General features: G+C 41.6%; 2 protein-coding genes across 6 annotated transcripts in view; both read right to left on the bottom strand.

Moving 5' to 3' along the window:
- Positions 1 to 8,555, bottom strand: part of LOC117942007 (heterogeneous nuclear ribonucleoprotein L-like) — a 13,287-nt gene extending 4,732 nt beyond the window's left edge. Inside the window, exons 1-8 of the mRNA XM_034867285.1 lie at positions 8,358 to 8,555; positions 6,525 to 6,640; positions 6,079 to 6,316; positions 5,134 to 5,219; positions 4,645 to 4,741; positions 4,205 to 4,277; positions 797 to 829; positions 2 to 68 (exon numbers count right to left, since the gene is read on the bottom strand). Of these exons, the coding sequence (XP_034723176.1) occupies positions 2 to 68; positions 797 to 829; positions 4,205 to 4,277; positions 4,645 to 4,741; positions 5,134 to 5,219; positions 6,079 to 6,316; positions 6,525 to 6,640; positions 8,358 to 8,435 (788 nt within the window). The 5' untranslated portion in view covers positions 8,436 to 8,555. The remainder of the gene's footprint in view (position 1; positions 69 to 796; positions 830 to 4,204; positions 4,278 to 4,644; positions 4,742 to 5,133; positions 5,220 to 6,078; positions 6,317 to 6,524; positions 6,641 to 8,357) is intronic.
- Positions 8,556 to 10,849: 2,294 nt separating this feature from the next.
- On the bottom strand, positions 10,850 to 18,695 carry srsf7a (serine and arginine rich splicing factor 7a). Of its 5 annotated transcripts, none has more exons than XR_004656019.1 (9): positions 18,459 to 18,695; positions 16,462 to 16,697; positions 16,036 to 16,212; positions 15,806 to 15,892; positions 15,455 to 15,496; positions 15,150 to 15,194; positions 14,332 to 14,424; positions 12,869 to 13,416; positions 10,850 to 11,716 (listed from the first exon to the last, which is right to left on the bottom strand). XR_004656019.1 is itself a non-coding variant. In XM_034867235.1 (7 exons), exons 1-7 carry the CDS (start codon positions 16,713 to 16,715, stop codon positions 11,665 to 11,667), a joined length of 750 nt encoding a protein of 249 aa, XP_034723126.1. In that variant the 3' UTR covers positions 10,850 to 11,664. The 5 variants fall into 5 exon arrangements, 2 of the variants coding, with proteins under 2 accessions (XP_034723126.1, XP_034723125.1); XR_004656018.1 differs by having other exon boundaries at positions 16,462 to 16,695; positions 18,449 to 18,684; XR_004656017.1 differs by lacking the exon at positions 18,459 to 18,695 and having other exon boundaries at positions 16,462 to 16,715.
- Between the last annotated feature and the right edge of the window lie 651 nt (positions 18,696 to 19,346).

Below are 19,346 nucleotides of genomic sequence, written 5' to 3'. Positions count from 1 at the left end.
GTCGGGGGGGTGGTCGCCCAGCAGAGCCGGCTGCCTCTGGCGCTTGTTGGGGTTGGCGTTTACGTCCTCTACATGAGCAGGAAGACAAGGTAAGAGGAGGAAAAAGGTGGAGAAACAAAAGTGGCAGACATGAGCATTTTGGGTCAGATTGCACGCCATGAGGTAGATAATATTGGCATGGTAACTTGATCAAGGACTAGGGCTTCAGACAGATGCATGCATGTCAGGACTGATTCATGCTGCCTGTACAGAGTCATAGCAGCACAGACATGAGCCTCCACCCTTATTAAATGGCCGCATTAAGACCAAACAACACGCTCCAGCTATTGTGGGTTGTGCGGCGTTGGGAGTGTCACTTTAATGGCCCGTATGGTGCATTATTTAACCCCCCCCCCCCCCCCCCCCCCCCCCATGTACAAGTGGACGTTTATTTCACAACTATAGTTTTCTGTAAGATTGTTTAGAGTAGGCTTCATTTTACAGATAAAGATGATTTAAAAAAAAAAAAAAAAAAAAAAAAAGGACTCCTGGGCAGTTAAGTGCTTGTTTTGTTTTTTTACCCTCAGTGTTAAAACCTTCTGGCAGCAATGTTTACCAAATGCAGGAATGCTTATGTTAAGTTCTATAGAAATAACCCTTAAACACACGAATCCACAATGATCAACTGTTAACATATGAAGGGCAACAGGGAAATGCAAACATGGATGTGGATGCTGACGATCAGGAGAGTGTGAAGGGTAAGGGTATGAGACAAATCATATGGTTACATTTAAGAAAAGTTTGTACGCTCACACACCTGAACTGCTCCCATTGCCATCTGCATCACCATCTGTACAGATACACAATAATCATTCACAATCAGAATTGAAGCCGGGTTAATCCAAAAAAAAAAAAGGTACATTTTGTGGGCAAATGTGAAATCACCCCAGTAAAACCACTTATGATAAAGCTGCCTGTCATTTAGGAAGTACCCTAGGGCAACATTAATAATGACATGTTGATGGCGTGGTACCAACAGATACTAAAAGCAGTTTGGCAACTAAAATTAAAAGCAGCTTCTACATTTTATAGACCAGCAGCCACTGTGGCCAGTGGAAGAAAAGCTGTGGTCTTGCAATAAACAGTTGGCCACGGATCAAGCACATCCTACATGAATTACTATCCAGTTCACACCCTTTAACCAGATTAAATGCTTGATTTAATTCCCAAAGAAACAACAGTGTAGATAAGATTCCTGGGATAGACAGAGAACAGACATACAGCAGGTTTGAGTTACATTAGACACGCAGGCTCCGACAGAAACCCAACCAACACTCCTTCAGAAAGAAAGATTAAGCCTGCATGAGGGGGTCAAATGGAGTCATGTCAGTCTTGTGTGGCGATGTTGGGTGCTGGGCTTTGGGGTGATGTGGTGCTGTGCAGTTATGTTCCCCGAGGAGGGTCTCGATTTACTTACTGCATGCCTCCACCACTCTCCACTCAACTCATTTCATCCCACACTGTTATCCATTTCCTCTTTTGGGGAAACAACTCTCCACCTCAGGATCGAGTCCTGGTTTTATCAAGTTGAATCGCCCCATTGGTGGGTTGGTTGGTTGGTCGGCCGTTTGGCTGGCGTTTCCATCCTGTTTGTTCCTTTATGGAATAGTCCGCTTAGCACCCACTGGTAGGCCTTGAGGCTGCCATAGAGCACATGTCAGTTGGGAAGCTGGCTCCTCTTAGTCGCAAATTGCCAAACCTGCATCACATGGAAGGCGTTACACAGGTGCTAGAAACTTTAAAATATCAAGAAAAAAAACTGCACTCAAAAAAAAAAGGGGAAAGCTTAACAGAGATGCATGTAGTGAGAGTATCAGAGGGAGGAAAAGATGAAGAGATGAGGAGAAAGAGCAAAGCTGAACTCCAAGTAGGAGGAAACATAAAACCAAAAATGGGCCTGAGTGTGCTTGATGGTGTTGTCAGCAGTGCTTTGTCTTCATCAGTTGTCTTGTGTTGACTCCAATGTGACTGGCTACAGCTTGAGTCGGGGGGGTGGGTGGGTGTGAGTCATCTATTGGATCAGTTGGTACGCCGCCAGCGAGTGTCGGAGAGTGTGTTGTTTTGTTTTCGTGTCAGCAAGCGTGACGAGCAATGCAGCCCAAAAACAGTAGTACAGGAAGGGCCGAGGCTTGTACAAATGTGATCTCGGTCGACTGATCAGTATCAGTATGCATCAGCGGTTGTACTGAGATGTTTGTCACTACCTTCTGTTTGGGTGGATGCTGTGTCTTCTCTGGTATCAGTCTCCGTTTGGTGTTGACAGTGGGAGGATGTAGATGCAAGCTTTGGCCTGCTTCAATGTGTCGTTCGCTTGTGTCTCAAAATGGGTAACAAAAAAAAAAGAGGAGGAAGGGCCCAAGTGTAGCTTGGTGCCCAAATCTCCCCCACCCTCTAGAAGTGTGCGTTGTCTTCGTGGCTCTTGTGCAGGAATGCAGAGATGAGGAATGGTATATCAGTCCTACATCGGCATGTTGAATGGGTGGTGTCTTGTAGTTTATCCCCTTGTGTCTCAGGGGACATTTGGCCCTCTGTATGAAAGTGGTTGTGTCCTCACTGAAGAAGTGGAAACTTGAGGTGGTGGTTGCGGAGTGGGGATGTTGTCAGCATGTATCTGCCTCTCCCCCATGTGCATGTTTTTTTTGGACTTGCTGAGATCAACGATTTCTCAGGAAAAGATCAGAGTTACATGATGCTACAGATGTTAACTGATGCGGGTCCTTGCCTCTGTTCTCACTTCTCAGACATGCAGCCTTATTTGAAGTCTGATTTGTCCAAATTCAACCAACTTGTCTTTCTCATAACCACTTTGTTTTAGAACTAACTCTTTTTGGCTCTACCGAGTGCCACAAGACTTCGGTATGTTGTTGTCACCTTAAATAAAAATAAAATCTTGAGAGACTTTAATGTAGAAGTTAAGGACGGGGAAAAGACCAGACCAGGCAAAAAGATGTGTTACCGACGAACGCGTTTAAAGTCAGCGTTGAAATACATGTTGCCTAAACTGTTAAAAAATTAATTGTGCAATCATTTTGAACTGTTGTGTTTTTGAGGAAGGCAGGAACAGCAAATACTGACAAAAAAGTGTAACGCTTTACACAGAGGTGTCTTCATGACTGAATAAATAAACAGGATTCTTCAGCGCTATTAAGTTTACTGCCCCCATGGGGAAAGTTAATGAAGAGACATCCCTCAGCAGCGGGCCCCTCGAGACAAGAGCACTTACATCTGCTTTTTTGACTGCTATAGTAACGCACTCAAACCTGATGTAATCAAAATATCACAAGCATTGATCCAATCTGGTTTAATCTTGCCTACTACTTTTACATTTGTCCTATCTGCAATCGTGCTGAAGTTATTTTATTTATACCTCCAATCACGCCAGTCAACTAGTTCAAAGAATCAATTTTGTTTTCAAAATTAGTAATGTCCAACCTTTGATGAGACAATGTGTCAATCTGTATTTCACTCAAGTACTACATGTTAAGTTACTAGTTTAATTATTGTAAACGACATCAAAAAGGTATGAGTGGAAACAAGGTTTCATCAAGTATCCAGTAAATGGAGACTGAGGGCTACACGCAGTAAATCTACACATCTTCTCAGCAGAAGTAAACTACAAATTACATGAATGCTAGCCTGGAAATACAGAGTTGAAAATAGTGCACATGACCAATAGTACACCAGTAAGAAAATATATATTTGATATATGCAAATGTGTTCCCGCCACACAGCAGAGGTCTTTATATTGATCTGGATTTGTGGATATTCATTTCATATTTCTGATCTTGTGCTAGAATTGGTGACAGCTGGTTTCACAGGTGCTTTTTTTTTTTACAGCTGACTTGTTGCGAGTTATCCAACATGATTATTAACATTGTTCCCCTGATACTCCCAAACTCTCCACACCTGCATATGAACCCTGACCATAATGTGTATTGGAAAGTTAAGAGTAAGAAACACTTCAGTCATAGTGCCACAAATTCTTTGCTATCAAAATGCTGATATATTAGTGCATTGGACAAATCTCTCCTGTAGCATTATCAATGAAGGGTCTTGCAGAAACTCCCCACAGTGGCAGCAAGAATGTTTAACAATACTAGGATTCGTTAAGCTTGTGTGGCACTCAGCAGATGCGTGGGGATGTGTTTTGGTGTTTGAGTTTTACCTGGGCCTCCCAGATTGGGGTTTGTGTAGTCCCAGGTGTCCTGGTCATTCTTGAACACATTCAGGCGAGTGGGCTGAGGAAATAAGACAAAGTAATACAAGCATCAAATACAAAGTTTTAACAGCGCTTACTTTCAAGACACAAGCACGTTCATCCTCTTTTTCTACCATAATGTCAGGCTGCATACAGCGCAGAAGAGGAACCACACACACACACTTTCTGCCACACTGATTAACAAATTTACATTTAAAGGATTTTACATGAAAATCTGCAATTGCCACGCATTCGTAACACTTATGTTAATTTAGCCCAAGTGTTACATCAACTCCAATTCCCAGCAGAGCCGTTGGTGGGCAGGTGCTCACGTCCCTCTGTGCCCACCACACTCATTTGGTCTGTGAACATTAGCTGTGCTTTGTGTTGTGTCTGTGCAGCCGTACCTTGGCGTACTCGATCTTCAGCGTGCAGCAACCGGAGTAGATGTCTGCGCCGTTGAGTGACGCCTTGGCGCGCTGGGCGCTTTGCACAGAGTCAAATGTAACGACAGAGTTAAGGACAAGACAGGAAGTACCAGTTTATCTTTGACAGTAGTGAAAATTCAGACTTCCAGAAAATAAATTAAAAAAACTGGCTGCACACACGTTATGTTGTTCCTACTTCTAAATTCCACATAAATACGACTATGCTTCGTTTTGTGCAAAAACATTATGCATGTGCCTTCTAATGATCGGCGGTCTCATCGGAAGCCAATCACCATCATCATTGGCTGGGAAATACGCCTACATTTTTTAAGAACAGGTTTGTGTGATTATTTGTGCAAGAACTTGGAGAAAATCCAACAGTCCGTGGTAGCTTTGCAATGTGGCAAAACTGGAAGTCAATCAGATTGCGTCCCCCTGTCAGATAGCACCAACGGGAAAAAAGGATATTCAACCATCGCTTGGACGCCGTTCTTCCTGAAGATGACGATTCTCTGGACAGGCCCACAGTTGTTGCAGATGGTGTAGAGGACATCCTGTGAAAACAGGTTTTAAAAGACAAAACAACAACTTTACACATACTACATAGAGGCAATTCACCACACTACTGCACTAAGTGAAACCTGCACAATTGATTTAGATCTAGCATACATTTTAGCATATTATTTAAGCAGTTGCACATTTGTTTCCCCATCCTGTACATATTCAAATATTTGTTCTTTTTACTGTATTCATATTATTTCATGTATATATGTATATTTTTCCTAGTATTTCATTTATATTCTATGCTTTGTGACCGATTTTGCTGTTTGTAACACTGGAATTTCCCATTTTTCTTGGGATTCAATAAACATCTATGCTAAATCAAAATGAGCACAACAGCGTATGCATGTCTGAACTTGGTTTAACGTGCAAACTTTAACAGAAGATATAAGGAAGGTGTCGACATTTACTTTCTTACATTTTAAGACATCGCCTCAGACTGGACCTTTTTCATTATTTTTAGACTAAATTGATAATGGGGAAATAAATCAGTTGATAATCAATAATAAAAATCAATTATTTTTGATCATTGTTCCCTGTGTAAGCGGTAAACCTTCAATATTGTTGTCATGTTATGAAACAGCACGCCAAATTTTCTTACATTCAAACTATGCAGCACGTCTCACACTGCAGAGGAGCAGCAGATGAAAACCGTTAAATTAAAGGCTAAAAATAAAACATTGACAAGCTGAATTTTGCAAAGACTTCTGTTCACTACCAACAGAGCTGATATTTCAACAGCACCGATGTCGGTTCCTCACACTGTTGCCACTAGTCTGAATAACAAACCTAACGTCACGAAGCTCCACAACTACATTAAAAAGACACATTGGCCAATATCTTTGCATTTACCGAGGTGATGGGGTAGATTGGGTTCATGATGGTGAGCAGAAGAACATTGTTGACACTCCGAGAGTCATCAGAGTCTCCCGGCCTCGAGATCTTCTGGCTGGTGGAGTAGTTGATGAAGGCCGGGTGGCCGGCGATGTAGACTTGGTTGTCTGCAGCGTAAGTTACAGCGGTGGATGCCCCGTTCATGTCTTCGTACTCCACCAGCGCTTGGCGCTTCTTGGGCATCACCACCACATAGCTATAAACATAGGCAATAAAAACAAAATGGGGTTAGATATAAAGGCAGATGCTGTGAACTCAGCTGGGTCCCATTTGCAGCTAGTTCCATGCCCAAACACACCATAAACCGGTCTTTGTGCTGTGTTAAAATCTCGATAATGACTGACAAGCGACAGAAAGGTTGGATTTCTTTTAAACTCATTTCCCCACACATTGCATTCCTCTACCTGATTGCTCCAAACTCTTGCAAGGCCTCCACGAGATCAGCCTCCGTAACCCCGTCCACCAGACCCCGGACATGCACCACGACAGACGGGAGGGTCTTGTGTGGATCTTCATATCCCTGCGTTAAATAATACAGAAACTTAGCAAACATATTCATCATGATTATTTACTTGCTTGTCTTTAGAGCTGGGCGATATGGAGAAAAATCAGATATCACAATATTGATGTTGTGATATTGTAGAGCTGAAATTTGGTGCTTAAAATGGTTTTAAACAAGGAGATTTTGGATAAATAAAATATCAGTAATGTAGATATGACTAAGTGGGTAAAGGCAAATTACACATAAAGAAGTATTGTTAACAACTTCTTTTTTTGGGGATTTTTATGACCATAGTCCCTAAGTTTAAATAGAAAAAGCAGTAAATTGGATTCTGTCTTGCCCCCCGGCCCCAAAATTAAAGGTTAAACCCTTGAATATCTGTGTCTAAAATGTTGGAAAAGCTAGAACATATTATACATAAATACCACTAAAAAAAGCTTGTATGTGATAACTGTTGTAGCCTAAAACACACGTAGAGCACCTTAAAGTAGAGAATCTAAGATTATTCTGCAACACATCCTTTGCTTGGGTAACTTTCCCAAATAGAAGAGCCATCAGATGTTTTTAATGCTCATTCTTTGTTCTATATTCGTCTATAAATGTACCTTTAATTACCTCGGGTTGCATTGGCAGAGTTTTGTTAATATTACAAGATCTACTGGTTGTCACGTTAGTTTTAATTTGCTCTAGCGTTCACACAATATACGGTCAAATGGTCTGAATTACCTGATATTCCTGTTTTATTTAAAAACGTAACTTTTCATAAGGACCTGTAACCACCTCCTCCCCCATTAGCTAAACCTTTACACCTAGCTAAGTCTTCCACAAACCCTGCTACGGGGTGAAAGGGGTAGATTATGTTATATTATACTGTATTCATCCCACAACGGGGAAATGTCCTTATTACAGCAGCAGCATTTTCTTTAACAGCAAAAACACACAAGTAAACACAAGAAATACAGGCAGACAATAGACAACGATAAGGTAGACTGAGTGAAAGTAAGCAAAATGGCGTCAAAATAAAAAAGGTATTTTAAAGTGCGGTTGCCATGATACAAAAAAACAATATTGTGGTTTAAGTGACGTTAAAATTAAATCTGTAATTACGGTAATAAAGCAAGAGTCGGTAGAATAATAAGTTATATTAACCTGTGACGTAAATATTGAAAAGTAAGTACTTGTAATTCATTGCCGTGTGTTATTTTATTGTCTTAATAAAATACGCTTTTCACCAGCAGTAAAGACCAGTTTGTTTGATTATACGTGCACGTAGCACAGTAAAATGTTGCCGCACGTGAAACAGCGGTTACCCTGGTGCTGCCCGGCCTGGTTACCAGTAGGTAGCTAACCTAACGGCTACTAACGGCTACTGTTAGCACGTTGCTAACGGCTACTGTTAGCACGATGCTAACCGGTGCGCTCCGAGAACAAAGCCCGGCTCAGGCGAGGCCCGCCGGCCTCAAACGGTCCCAGCCAGACGGCACGGGTCCACGTACGATTTATTTTAGTTTCTGGATGTGTCCTCGAGACACCCACGAGTATAATACACGCGACAGAGCTGATTAAAATAAGAGTTATGCATTAAAACAGACCTGTGACGCACCGTGACATTTTTTTCCAAACGCGCATTTTGATGAATGAATCCAATTCAACCACGAGCACTGCAACGTAGGTGAGCGTGCGCGTTATGCAAGTTAAACTAATTTCCCACTGCGAGCAAACGGTCACAACTCACCGTGGCCATTCCGTCAGTTTTCTGTCGTTTCGTTGCCCTGCCGTCTTCGCTGTAGTAACGACTCGCCGCAGTAGCCATGTTGTCCCGGTTAAAAAGGACGGTGGTAGTGACGACGAACTGAAACGGACGGAAAAGTCAAGAAAAGCGAGGGTCGTGTGTCCACGCCCAGTACAGCAGCACCGCGGACTGTGATAGGCTCAGGCGGCTGCCAATCCGTTTGTGACTTCCGTAACAACCAATAGGTAAGCAGCATGCGTTAACAAGCATGAACTCAAGTTGTTGTGTCACAATGTAAAAAAGCATGTTTTGTACGGTCTATAAATTCATCTGTTTAATGTGTTAAATTAAAATTACTCGGTATATTAATACCTCTTGTTAGAGGCCCATTGGCCCCTGGCATAGGAAGTGCGAGTAACCTACTGTTTATGTAAAGATTATTATTGTTTTTCATCTGCGCAATCGCATATGAGGGGTTTAGGATACTCGAAAACTCCCCAAAATTAACACACATGGCGAAAACTAGTGTTATGCGTTGACTGGGCTCGGGTGTGGCCGTCGGGCTCCGTAGTGCCTCCTGGTGCACCCCGTGTTTCAGATCATTTGGTGCGGGGAATATACTTATTTTGATGAATATCATTTTTTGTTCTTTATTTCGCCCTTGCATGAATAATGGATTTTGTGCGTTCATTTCCATTTAATGAACCCGTTTGAGGACTTTAGCACGCACAGAAGCGCTCACGATATTTTGCAATGATGCACAACATGTATAAAATAGTAAATTGTTTGATTTGATGTCTCACTTGGGCTTGGCCATGGCATGGTGGCTCTATAGCGCCAACATGAGCATTTGACGCCCTTAATATCCTCGACAATTTACAAAATACCGCACACTAATCTAAACATTTAAGCAGATTAAGTTGATGCAAATGTAGAGGGTTCAACAGCGCCCCCTAAAGCGCGGAAGGCCTTATTTGAACAATTGCTCCAACATGCCAATATTCACCAAATTGCTCTCGTTATTTACGACTTTCATTAGCTCCGCCCAACCGAAAGGCGGCCATTTTGAATGGTTTGCGTTTTAGGAATTCTTTTCAAAATCAGAATCAGAAAATCTGAAATACTTTATTGTCCCCTGAAGGAAAACTCTGTGTTGCAGTTGCACAAATAATATAAATATTAGAGTAGAAATATAAATAAAGAAATATAAGGAGTGTGGATAAGTACGGTATTTACATAGTTAAAGGAATGTTATGATACAGTGTTTACATTAGAATTGACATAATTAAGGAATTGCAATGGTGAAAAGTAATAATAATAATAATTGTAGCAGTTTAGTATTGCACACAGACCGGTGTTATTGCACAAAAGAGATCATACAGATAATGTTGTCCAGTTTTAACTGGAGGAAGTGTCTGATGGCCACAGGCAGGGGCTCTGTGGTGCATTATGGGAGAATGAGTCTATCACTGAAAGTGTGCCTGTGATTTTTTTGCCAGTTCTTTCTAACTCCTTAGAGATTTTATTGTGTTTTTCTCATATTCGGTGGGTATAATCCTCCCACTGAGGTGACCGCAAAGTGCGAAGACATTTTCGATCTCTCCAACAATCAATAGGTTGTGCGATCCTTCCCAAATTGGGTCAGTAGCAAGTCGAGACATTCACGATGCCAAATGGCAAAGCTTTTGTTTTTGTAGAACAGTGTGTGAGTGGCTTGGCGGCCATTTTGTCCATGTCACCATAAAACATAAAGCTGATGTAACCGGTATTGTCCAATCTGCCTGAAACTTCACATGCAGAAGAGTCCAGACCTGGAGACATCTGTGCGTCTATGTTGAGTCGTTGTCAAAGCAACACCTACTAATGACTGGAAGTCATGCTTATGTGACAAACCATCCAATTTACATAATTCGTGGTCTACACATTAAATATAGCACCTAGCCATATAATTAGGGTTCTGTAGCGCTCCATAGTGGACAGAGGAAGTACCTGCCAGTAACCTGGTGTTCTGGGGGGGAGGGACCAGGGTTTCTTGCAGCTTTAATTTTTTTAAAACCACACCAATGTCAATCATTTATATGTACTATTTTAAACCTGTACACAAAAGGTTATTTTTGTTCAGCTTTGTTGTCCCAACTTCTGCCATGTTTATATCTATGCATGTACATCTACAGCAATGATAAACCAAATTCCATGTGTGTACTCTACATTCAAATACCTAAAGTTTGTGATGGCATTACACCTTTTTGAAAGATTTTTTTAATTTAATTGCACAAAAGTGCAACAAACTGCCATATGTATCTAATACACCACTAATGAAACATGTAATGAAAACTGGATATGTTGACATCTTTTAAAGTACCATAGCAAATAAAGAAAAATAATACCTTGGGCCTGCAGATGAAAAATATCCTTTTGGCTAACTAGCATATTGACATAAATGTTTATTAATAAGCACGGTCTCTGTAATAAATACATTAAACCATGGGAGGTATGTTGAAGAGGTTTATTCAAAACTGAAACTGCCACTGTGTTACAGTATAAGCCAGGAACAGAACAAAACTGTTAAAGCAGCCCTTAAAGAAATCAAACTTCAGCACTGTATATATTTTAAAATTAAAAGTCACAAACAAGTCGGCGATTCAACACATTGGGGGAAATCCATCCAGCACACAGTAAAGCTGTCAGGCTTGTAAAAGGGGGCAGTGCAGCACAGAAACAACACACAGGAATGTGACTACATATTCAAAATGCATGCGGGCCAGCAACTACCTCCTTACAACAGCATTTCCAAAAAGCAAAAATCCAATTGGAGAGCAATACAAAAAAAAGTGTTTGCCGATTCTCAATGGGGAAAATGTTTTGATGGTTTATCAATTTTAGGGAATAAAAGCAGTTGTCAATGCAATGTCTTTGCTCTCAAACGCATAAACCGGGCTATCTTCCAGAGAGAGTGTACTGCACAAGCGTCTCATTTCACTGCTAAAAGCCAACATTCAGTATCACCTTAACACAGGTGTTGCTTCTTACGCTACCTACGATACGCGACCTCCGAGAAGAAAGACTACCTACGCGGCAGCAGTACACTTTCTACCAAAATGCAAAACTTATTTTTTTGTCTGCTATACTCACTAAATCTTCAACAATCTGAGGCTGCACGAAGACTACAGCCCCGGGGAGAAAATTAATCTTAAAAAAGACAGGGACTAAACAGACAAGTACAAAAACAGCTGCTGTAGGGCTTTGAAAGCAGACGGGTGCAGTGTAGAGGGTCTGTCTGTCTGTTAGGGAACTAATAAGTCTTCCTCGCTCAGTCGTCTGCCGGCGTGGGGCTTCGGTGAGGACTTGCTGTACGGGAACGACTGAAACAGAAACAAAGAGGAGTTAGCTCGCCGCAGGGGAGGATGGAAGAATGAGCAGACACAGAATCCCACATTACTCAACATCTTAACACGGTGTACATCCTGAGAAAGTCAATGACTCGATAGATGCGGATACTCGTTTACTATCTCAATACCTGTTTGATGTCTCAGACCAAGGACCCGATGGTTTTGTCTCTTTTGATCTTTTAGTTCGTCTAAGGCAACTTACTATTTGTATTTAAAAAGAAATGTCATGTCATGTCAAAAGCTAAATACACAATTAAACCCTCCCAGGGTAAAACCACCCATACGAAATGCTGACGGTTCCTCGACAGTCTCGTCACTCGTGACAACAGATTTATAGCGTCTGCTCCGAGGATCCGTGACCTTCCCGACCACAATCTGGAATCTGAAGCTGGACCGCTTAGCAACATGTATACAACGGGGTGAGTGGTAGCGCCATATTAGTCAGTTTACACTTTATTTTGTGTGCGTGATGGTGATGAAGATTTAAAGTTACAAGTTATCATGTTCTTCTGTGATTGAAGGCTTTTCCAGTTCAACAGCTGAACCAAGATTTTATTAATATGAATTCATCTCCAACTCGTAGGCCTGGCCTTCAGGAAAGCACAGTTTATGTTGACTTTGTCCAATGTTGTGCTACATAATAGAATGAGTATCGCTTGTGTAGAGGTAATACGGGATTTTTTTTGTAATGTAAAAATAAGAAATTTGGCTCATTGAATCACAATTTAAGTGTATAAATGTAATATTATTTCCTCACATCACTCAGCCCTAATGGAAACTGTTCTAAACCATGACCAGAGAGGGAACTGCACCCCTGAAAGCCACCACCCTTGTTGTACTGTGATAAATGATAAAGCCGCTGCTTAAAACGGTAATGATGTTGCAACATGAAAAACATATCTGACAAACCCTCCTCAGAGATCAACCCATTCAAAATCACCTCGCCTTCCTCTCACTCAATCACCCAAGCGCACTTGCATGCAAACACACATCTGTACTCTGAGCAGGCTTGTTAAAGCCTCAACTTTAGCTCTATAATCACCAGTTTTATCTAGACTACATCAGACCTGTGCATTTTCTTTCACCATGAACATGAGCTTGTCAGGGGGTTTGATATTTGGTTACCTTTGGAGACAGTGGCAGAAACAACAAGTACAGAGAAGCGAAGGATGAAAGGACTGTAGGACGGATGACTACAACTCGGAGAGACACTGCGCTGGGAGGCTCTTGAAGACTGATCTCTCGTCAGCTCTCTTTCAGAAGCTAAGACAGAGGCCGAAGAACTCTGGTAGGTAGGGGGGTCTGGTAGGTAGGTAATGGATTTTAAAAGGTAGCGGTCGAACTCTGATCTGTGTGGGTCAGCCGTCTGGTACATCTGAAGGCTGGCTGGCTGGGTGACTCTAGTAGAACTCTAGTAGAACAACTGTATGTGTGCACGGGCTGATCTCGTCTTAGCGTGTGCTTCGGTTGAACAGACGGTCACCCATTCACTGTGGGGAGGGTTCGGTCGGAAGGTTGACCTCTTTCTCGCTGTCTAACACCAGATGCAGACGAAGGCTGATCTCAGGTCAGCGCTTAGTCACCCTCCCGCAGGACGTACACACCGCCAGCTGGCAGACCCTGGGCCTGGGATCAGCTGTGGTGACAGTGCGGTGCTCAGCTCCCACCACACGCTTTAAAGAAAATATGAAAAATAAACAAAACTGTGCTGCAAAGATGCTTAACTTAAGTCACACCAATGGTGTCGTTTTGTCTGATATCAGCTAGTATTTTCTGGAGAGTTCTCTTGCTCTAGCCAAATTCAGGATAGGGATTTTTATTTGTTACAGTTACAATACTAACTCTGACCATCTTTACTTTGCACTTGTAGATCCAATAAATACAATTTTCCTATAGAATCAAGCTACATCTAGGGTGGGTGAGGTTAAAGAAAAGCAAGAGTACAGAGGATATGGTTGCATCTCACTGGTTTTAACGTTTAGAGTCTGAAAAGTTTACATGCTGTCTTTCGTGTGCTCTATTTTAAAGATCAAGTGAGACTGATTAAGAGCTACACTGAGATTAAACAGTGCACAGCTATCAAGAGTTGGAAAAGAGCACAAGAGAGAGGTCTAATCTTTCCTGTAAGTATACTTCTCTACACCAGACAGAGCGCCCAAGTCACTGTCCTACACCCCACTCCACTGCTGGCCAACAGCAGAGGCAGAAGATGCTGGCGAGGAGGTGGATGGTCTTGGCGGTCGTCCATCTCACCGTCATGTGGGGGTTGTTTGGAGGCAGCATGACGCTCCGTGTAGAAGGAGGGTCTAATAAATAGTCATTCCCTGCCTAGGATGGAGCAACTAGTTCTAGCTAACGTGAAGAACATTTGACTTGTCTTGGAACGCAACATAATTGTGGTCTCTGTTGCAATATCTAAAATCACTAATCGTTAACATAGATCTTACTGGGGCTTCTTTCTACTGAGGTGTTAAGTCTAAAATGTCTTGGTAAAACACTGACAACTGGCAGAACTAAACACTACACATTTATTAAACAGCTTACACCCTGTTTTCAGTGAATGAGAGACATCGAGACTGAGGGTTTACCTTTTCCTCTTGTGATTGGCTGCTGGAGATGGTGAGCGAGATCGGGAGGGAGAGCGCCGTCTGTGCGCAGAGCCAGACCGAGATCTGGAGCGACTGAAGAGGAGGAAAAAGAAAAACATTTACATGCTCCACTATCCATACATGCAAACTCAGAAGGGTGACACATTTTATACACCTCCTCCTTCACATTGAACCATCATTGTCTAAGCTAACACAATTCGCTGATCTTACGTTAGCCGACACGCTTGCTTTCCCTTATAACGTTACCATGTTAACAAGAATGTTAGAGAAAAGGTGTTTTATTGTGGAGATCACAGTAGGTTTTTGAAACTTGTGTATTATGTGTAATATGGATGGTGCACTGCATACGCTTAACTGTGCAAGGGTAAAAGGCTTCATCAACATCTACAACGCAGCATTGATGATGCGTTGTTTGCTGACATATAAGAGATAAAATCAGGTCGTCAAAAAATTTCCTTTGTCAACACATTTGAATAATTGAAGAAAACAATAAAACCTGAAAAGTATCCATTGAAATAAAGTGTTTGATTTGTAATTTAAGATGGTGCTAGTGGTGGAGGGGAGTCACAGAGCTGCCTGTGGACGCCCGTCTGTAAATAATGCCGGGGAAAAACTACGCAGCAGCAGCGTGCCAATGAATGTAAAAACGCAAATATCGGCCGGTGGAAAGAAATCGGTCTATCACTAATGTAAACATCACTAAGCAAAAAAGGTTTTAAAAGATATGTCTTACTCCACAATCATTTCACCATGACAACAATAGTGTGTTTCAGAGACAAGCAGCTTACACAACCTACCTTCTCACTGGAGTCCTGGACTTGGAACGGGCTGGAGAGCCAGACCTAATGTTACAGGAAGTAGAGTGGATTTAAATACAGCTATACTGGGAACCACGGCAACACTTGCACATCCTGCCATGTACACAATTGATCCCTGAGGGATGTACCACTCATCTGTTCTGCCTCGGTCATTCTGCTGCAGAACTGGATTAACACAACACTGATGAGGAGGTCCTACATCTGTTTCATATAGTGCCAACGATACAAAAAGCATAGAAATGGATGTACTAGTATAACAGTTAAAACAACAGCTGTATTATTACCTGCTCCTGCGCCTGGAATAGGATGGAGATCGACGACGGCTCCTGAGGAAGTACAACATATGTCACAAATATAACAAACACAAGGTTCATCTGTTGGCCTGGCTAGCATGAATCAACACAACAAAGCATAACTCTTTATTAGTCAAGATAAAAACAACTGTGCGTGTTATAAAGTTTGTGATAGCGTGCAAACTCTTATGTGAATTCAGATATTAATCTGTTAAATTGATCTGTGTGATTTGGTCAGATCACCTGTAGCTCACACCAGTACATTCAGGCTCAAATGCATTGCTCAAAGCAGCAAATATTACAACAAAAAGCCAGTGTGTCGGCTTTTTGGTGTTGACGTACCGGCTGTGGCTACGGCTACGGCTGTGGGAGCGAGAGCGATAACGGCGCCCACGGGACCTGGACCTAGACCTGGAGTGAGACCGAGACCTGAAAGAGAAACAAGTTTATCAACTTCTGTCCTTGATGTAACAAGATGGCAAACACTGTTTAAAGCAGAGCAAGGAATGATGAGCGGAAGACGTGCATCACATCGGCCATGACCACAAGCACACCAGACTGTTTTCCTTCACCTGCTGCGCCGGCCTCCTCGCTTGCTAAAGCGGTAGCAGTCGTAGGCGTAGTGGCCCCGGTCCCCACACTGGTAACACCGATCATTGGGGTCAAACTGGCGCCGGCTGGGGCGGCCGCGGCCCTTCCTGGAGAGGCCGGTTGACAGCTCTACGCGGACACGGGAACCACAAAGGACCCTGAGCAGCGCAGGAAGAGAAGCCAAAGAGAGGGTTTAAATGAAGAAAAGGTTCTTCATGCCGACTGCGAGGATTAAAAACCTGGATTAGATTACACGGTTTGTCTTCTGGAGTCCTCAATATTTGACGACACGCAACACGCAGGATTAACGGACTATACGCTACTGTAGTTGGGATTTGTAAATCACACAGTAGACAACATAAAAAGTTGCATACAAGAAGTATAATGATATAAAAATGACTACTTACTTTCCATCCATGCCTTTCACAGCATCTTCTGCATCTCTGGCATCCTCAAACTCCACAAAGGCGAACCCGGGCGGGTTCCTGGCCACCCAGACCGTTCTCAGGGGGCCGTAGTAACTGAACGCTCGCTCCAGCTCCCCCTTGGCAGCGCCGTTGCCCAGGTCGCCCACGTACACTTTACAGTCGGTCGCCCGAGACGAGCTACGGGAGGATGAGTAGTGCGACATCGCTCCGTACCTGCTGGGAAAAGGATTCATCGGCATGAATTAAAGTTGACAAAAACTCGAAAAGTACACTCTCTTTTGATTATCGTTATTTGAGCTCTGAAAACGTAGATTGGGTACTTATCGTCCATTTTGGACATTTGATCGACTTAATGATTAATTTGGTATTCGAAAAAAATAATCAGTTTGATCAACAGAGCTGCAAGGCAGCTTTATTTGTAGAGTTAAGCTTTATTTTAAGAGTTACATTTCAGCAATTCAAAGTGCTTTAAAATCAGTTAAACAGATGAAACACAAGTACAAACAGTTTAAAATCATAAGCATTAAAAACTAAAGACATTAAGACACATAAAACACAAGAATATAAGTTACAATGCAGCATAAGAAATGAAGTGTTGTAGCAGCAGTGGTTACCCACAGTTACCCACCACCATGGCTCAATGTATGTTTTTATTATCTGTATCTATATTCTTCCACTACGAGTACTTTTTTAAATATTTATACTATGGTTACACGTCAATTTCATTTATATTATGGTTACTTACTTCTGATATATTATTTAATTACATATTTAAATTCATGTCACTTACTTACATTGCAGTATTTTTTGTACTATGGCCACCTCACTTTACAACACCATTATATAACTTTATATTCATTCAGTACTTTTTGCACGTTTGGTTTGCCAGGTGGATTTCCCCATTGTGGGATGAATAAAGTATTATCTAATCTTAATAAGTACATTTACTGTAATTACTGTACTTAAGTACAAATTTGAGACACTTTTTACTACCACTACATTAATCTGACAGCTTTAGTTAGTTTAGTTTTAAAAATAAGATTTTTGCACAAAACATGTTTTTAAAAATACGATGTTGAAAATCCCAAAATATATAATCCAGCTGAAATGATTAACCACAAACTGTTTTGGTCATTTGTAGTTTCTAAAAAAAAAAAAAAGAAGATTTTACGGCAGTGAGTACTTGTACTTGTAAATGTACTTTTACAGTGTGGTATTAATACTTTTCCCTAATTAAGGCTCTCCTACTTGTCCCACAACTGCATCTGTGGGTGGTGTTGGAAAACATCTCGTGTGGTAGCTCAGCAGGTGCCACGGCACCACACTGGTCGCCATCGTTACCGCCTGTTAGCGCGCCAAACACTGCCTCCTGGTTTCATTTTAAAGATTAACTAACCACGAGTCCTGCTCGCTGTGTTCAAGACCCAAATCTACGGTGACGACTTCATTCACAGCGACGAAGGATTTACATTATTTGGGCAAACCGTCGTCATGAAGGGATAAATAGAGCCGTTGTATTAATATTAAACCGGCACGTGCCATTAAAACCCGATATAAGTCTACTTAATCTTGATTATTTTGTTGTTATTGTAGCGTATACTAGCTGTGGACACAACTTTGCACACTTGAATAAAAGATATGCGCGGATAAGTCTACGTAACGTTAGCTAGCCAACGTAAAGTTAGCTTAACGTTACCTAGCCAACGTAAAGTTAGCTTAACGTTACCTAGCCAACCTAACGTTCGTCAAGACCGTTAACGCATAGGGAGCCATTTCTAGCTCAACAACGGCTCCATGAACAACAATTTAATGTAGATAGACATCTTCATAGATAACTATTCCAATCCGACACACACTATATGGTTTGTGTGTAGTATTTAAGTGGTTATACCCAGGAATTAGCGTCGGTCGAAGGCCTTGCTCTCCGCCTGCTCGCTAACAATGGCGGAGCGTTAGCTAACGTTACCTTGTTCCGCTGTTCCGATTATTTCTGATTCAGCTACACGCAGAGACGAAGTTCAACCGTCTCAAACTGAAGCCCGAGGTGTCGTTGGATGAATTAACGACTATTTTTTTGCTGAATGAACTAGCTAAATAGCCACTCGTGGACATTAACGAGTCTTCCACATGTCTGTCGCAAAGGTTGACCAGCTAACAACCACCAGGATTCCCAGAACAGAATACAACCCCACAATCTAATGGCGTCACATCCGCATCTGCGCATTGGGACTCAAAATTGGGACTTCCGATGAATGCTTCAAACTACTGACCAACTACATATTCATAATATTAATTAACAGAAATTAGCCAACTAAGGCTAAATGAACTCATATTAAAATGATGAACAAGATTCACAAATGCAATTTTTTTTCACTTGTAGATTAACTAGGACCTTTTGGGAGGCCTTTTAAAACATATTTTATAATAATAATTACAATAATAATAATTATAATGATTATTCCGATTCAAAAATATGAAAACATGCAGTATGGTCTGCAGCTGGAGGACAAGAAAACACGGTTTGGGGGGAAAAATTGTTTAATTATTTTTCCAGAAGATTTCATATATGATTCCTATTCCTGCATTTCTAAAGGAGATAATAATATGCAAAAATAAGTCAAATTTGAAAAGTCCTATTGACATTATTAATATCTATGTATCTTATTGATTGACCACTTGTTGTTGTTTTTTTGTTATTACCATTTTCAAATAAAAAATGTAAACTTCAACTAACCCGTGTTGTCTTCCCGTCGACCATGAAACATTATTATTTGTTTTTTAAATACATGTTAAAATACAGGGGGCATAAGTATACACCCCCCTATATTAAAATACAGGGGCATAAGTATACACCCCCTATGTTA

This window comes from Etheostoma cragini, chromosome 3 (genome assembly GCF_013103735.1).
Source record: "Etheostoma cragini isolate CJK2018 chromosome 3, CSU_Ecrag_1.0, whole genome shotgun sequence".
Taxonomy (NCBI): domain Eukaryota; kingdom Metazoa; phylum Chordata; class Actinopteri; order Perciformes; family Percidae; genus Etheostoma; species Etheostoma cragini.
The sequence above is the reverse complement of the archived record's forward strand: the minus strand, read 5'-3'. Positions and strand labels throughout refer to the sequence as shown.

Excerpts from the sequence above, each read along its gene's own strand:
- srsf7a (XM_034867234.1), bottom strand. The coding sequence starts at position 16,715 with ATGAATCCTTTTCCCAGCAGGTACGGAGCGATGTCGCACTACTCATCC. Across the intron at positions 16,213-16,461 it reads GTGAAAGGCATGGATGGAAA|GGTCCTTTGTGGTTCCCGTG; the intron begins GTAAGTAGTCAT and ends TGCGCTGCTCAG. Across the intron at positions 15,195-15,454 it reads TATTCCAGGCGCAGGAGCAG|GTCTGGCTCTCCAGCCCGTT; the intron begins GTAATAATACAG and ends CTGTAACATTAG.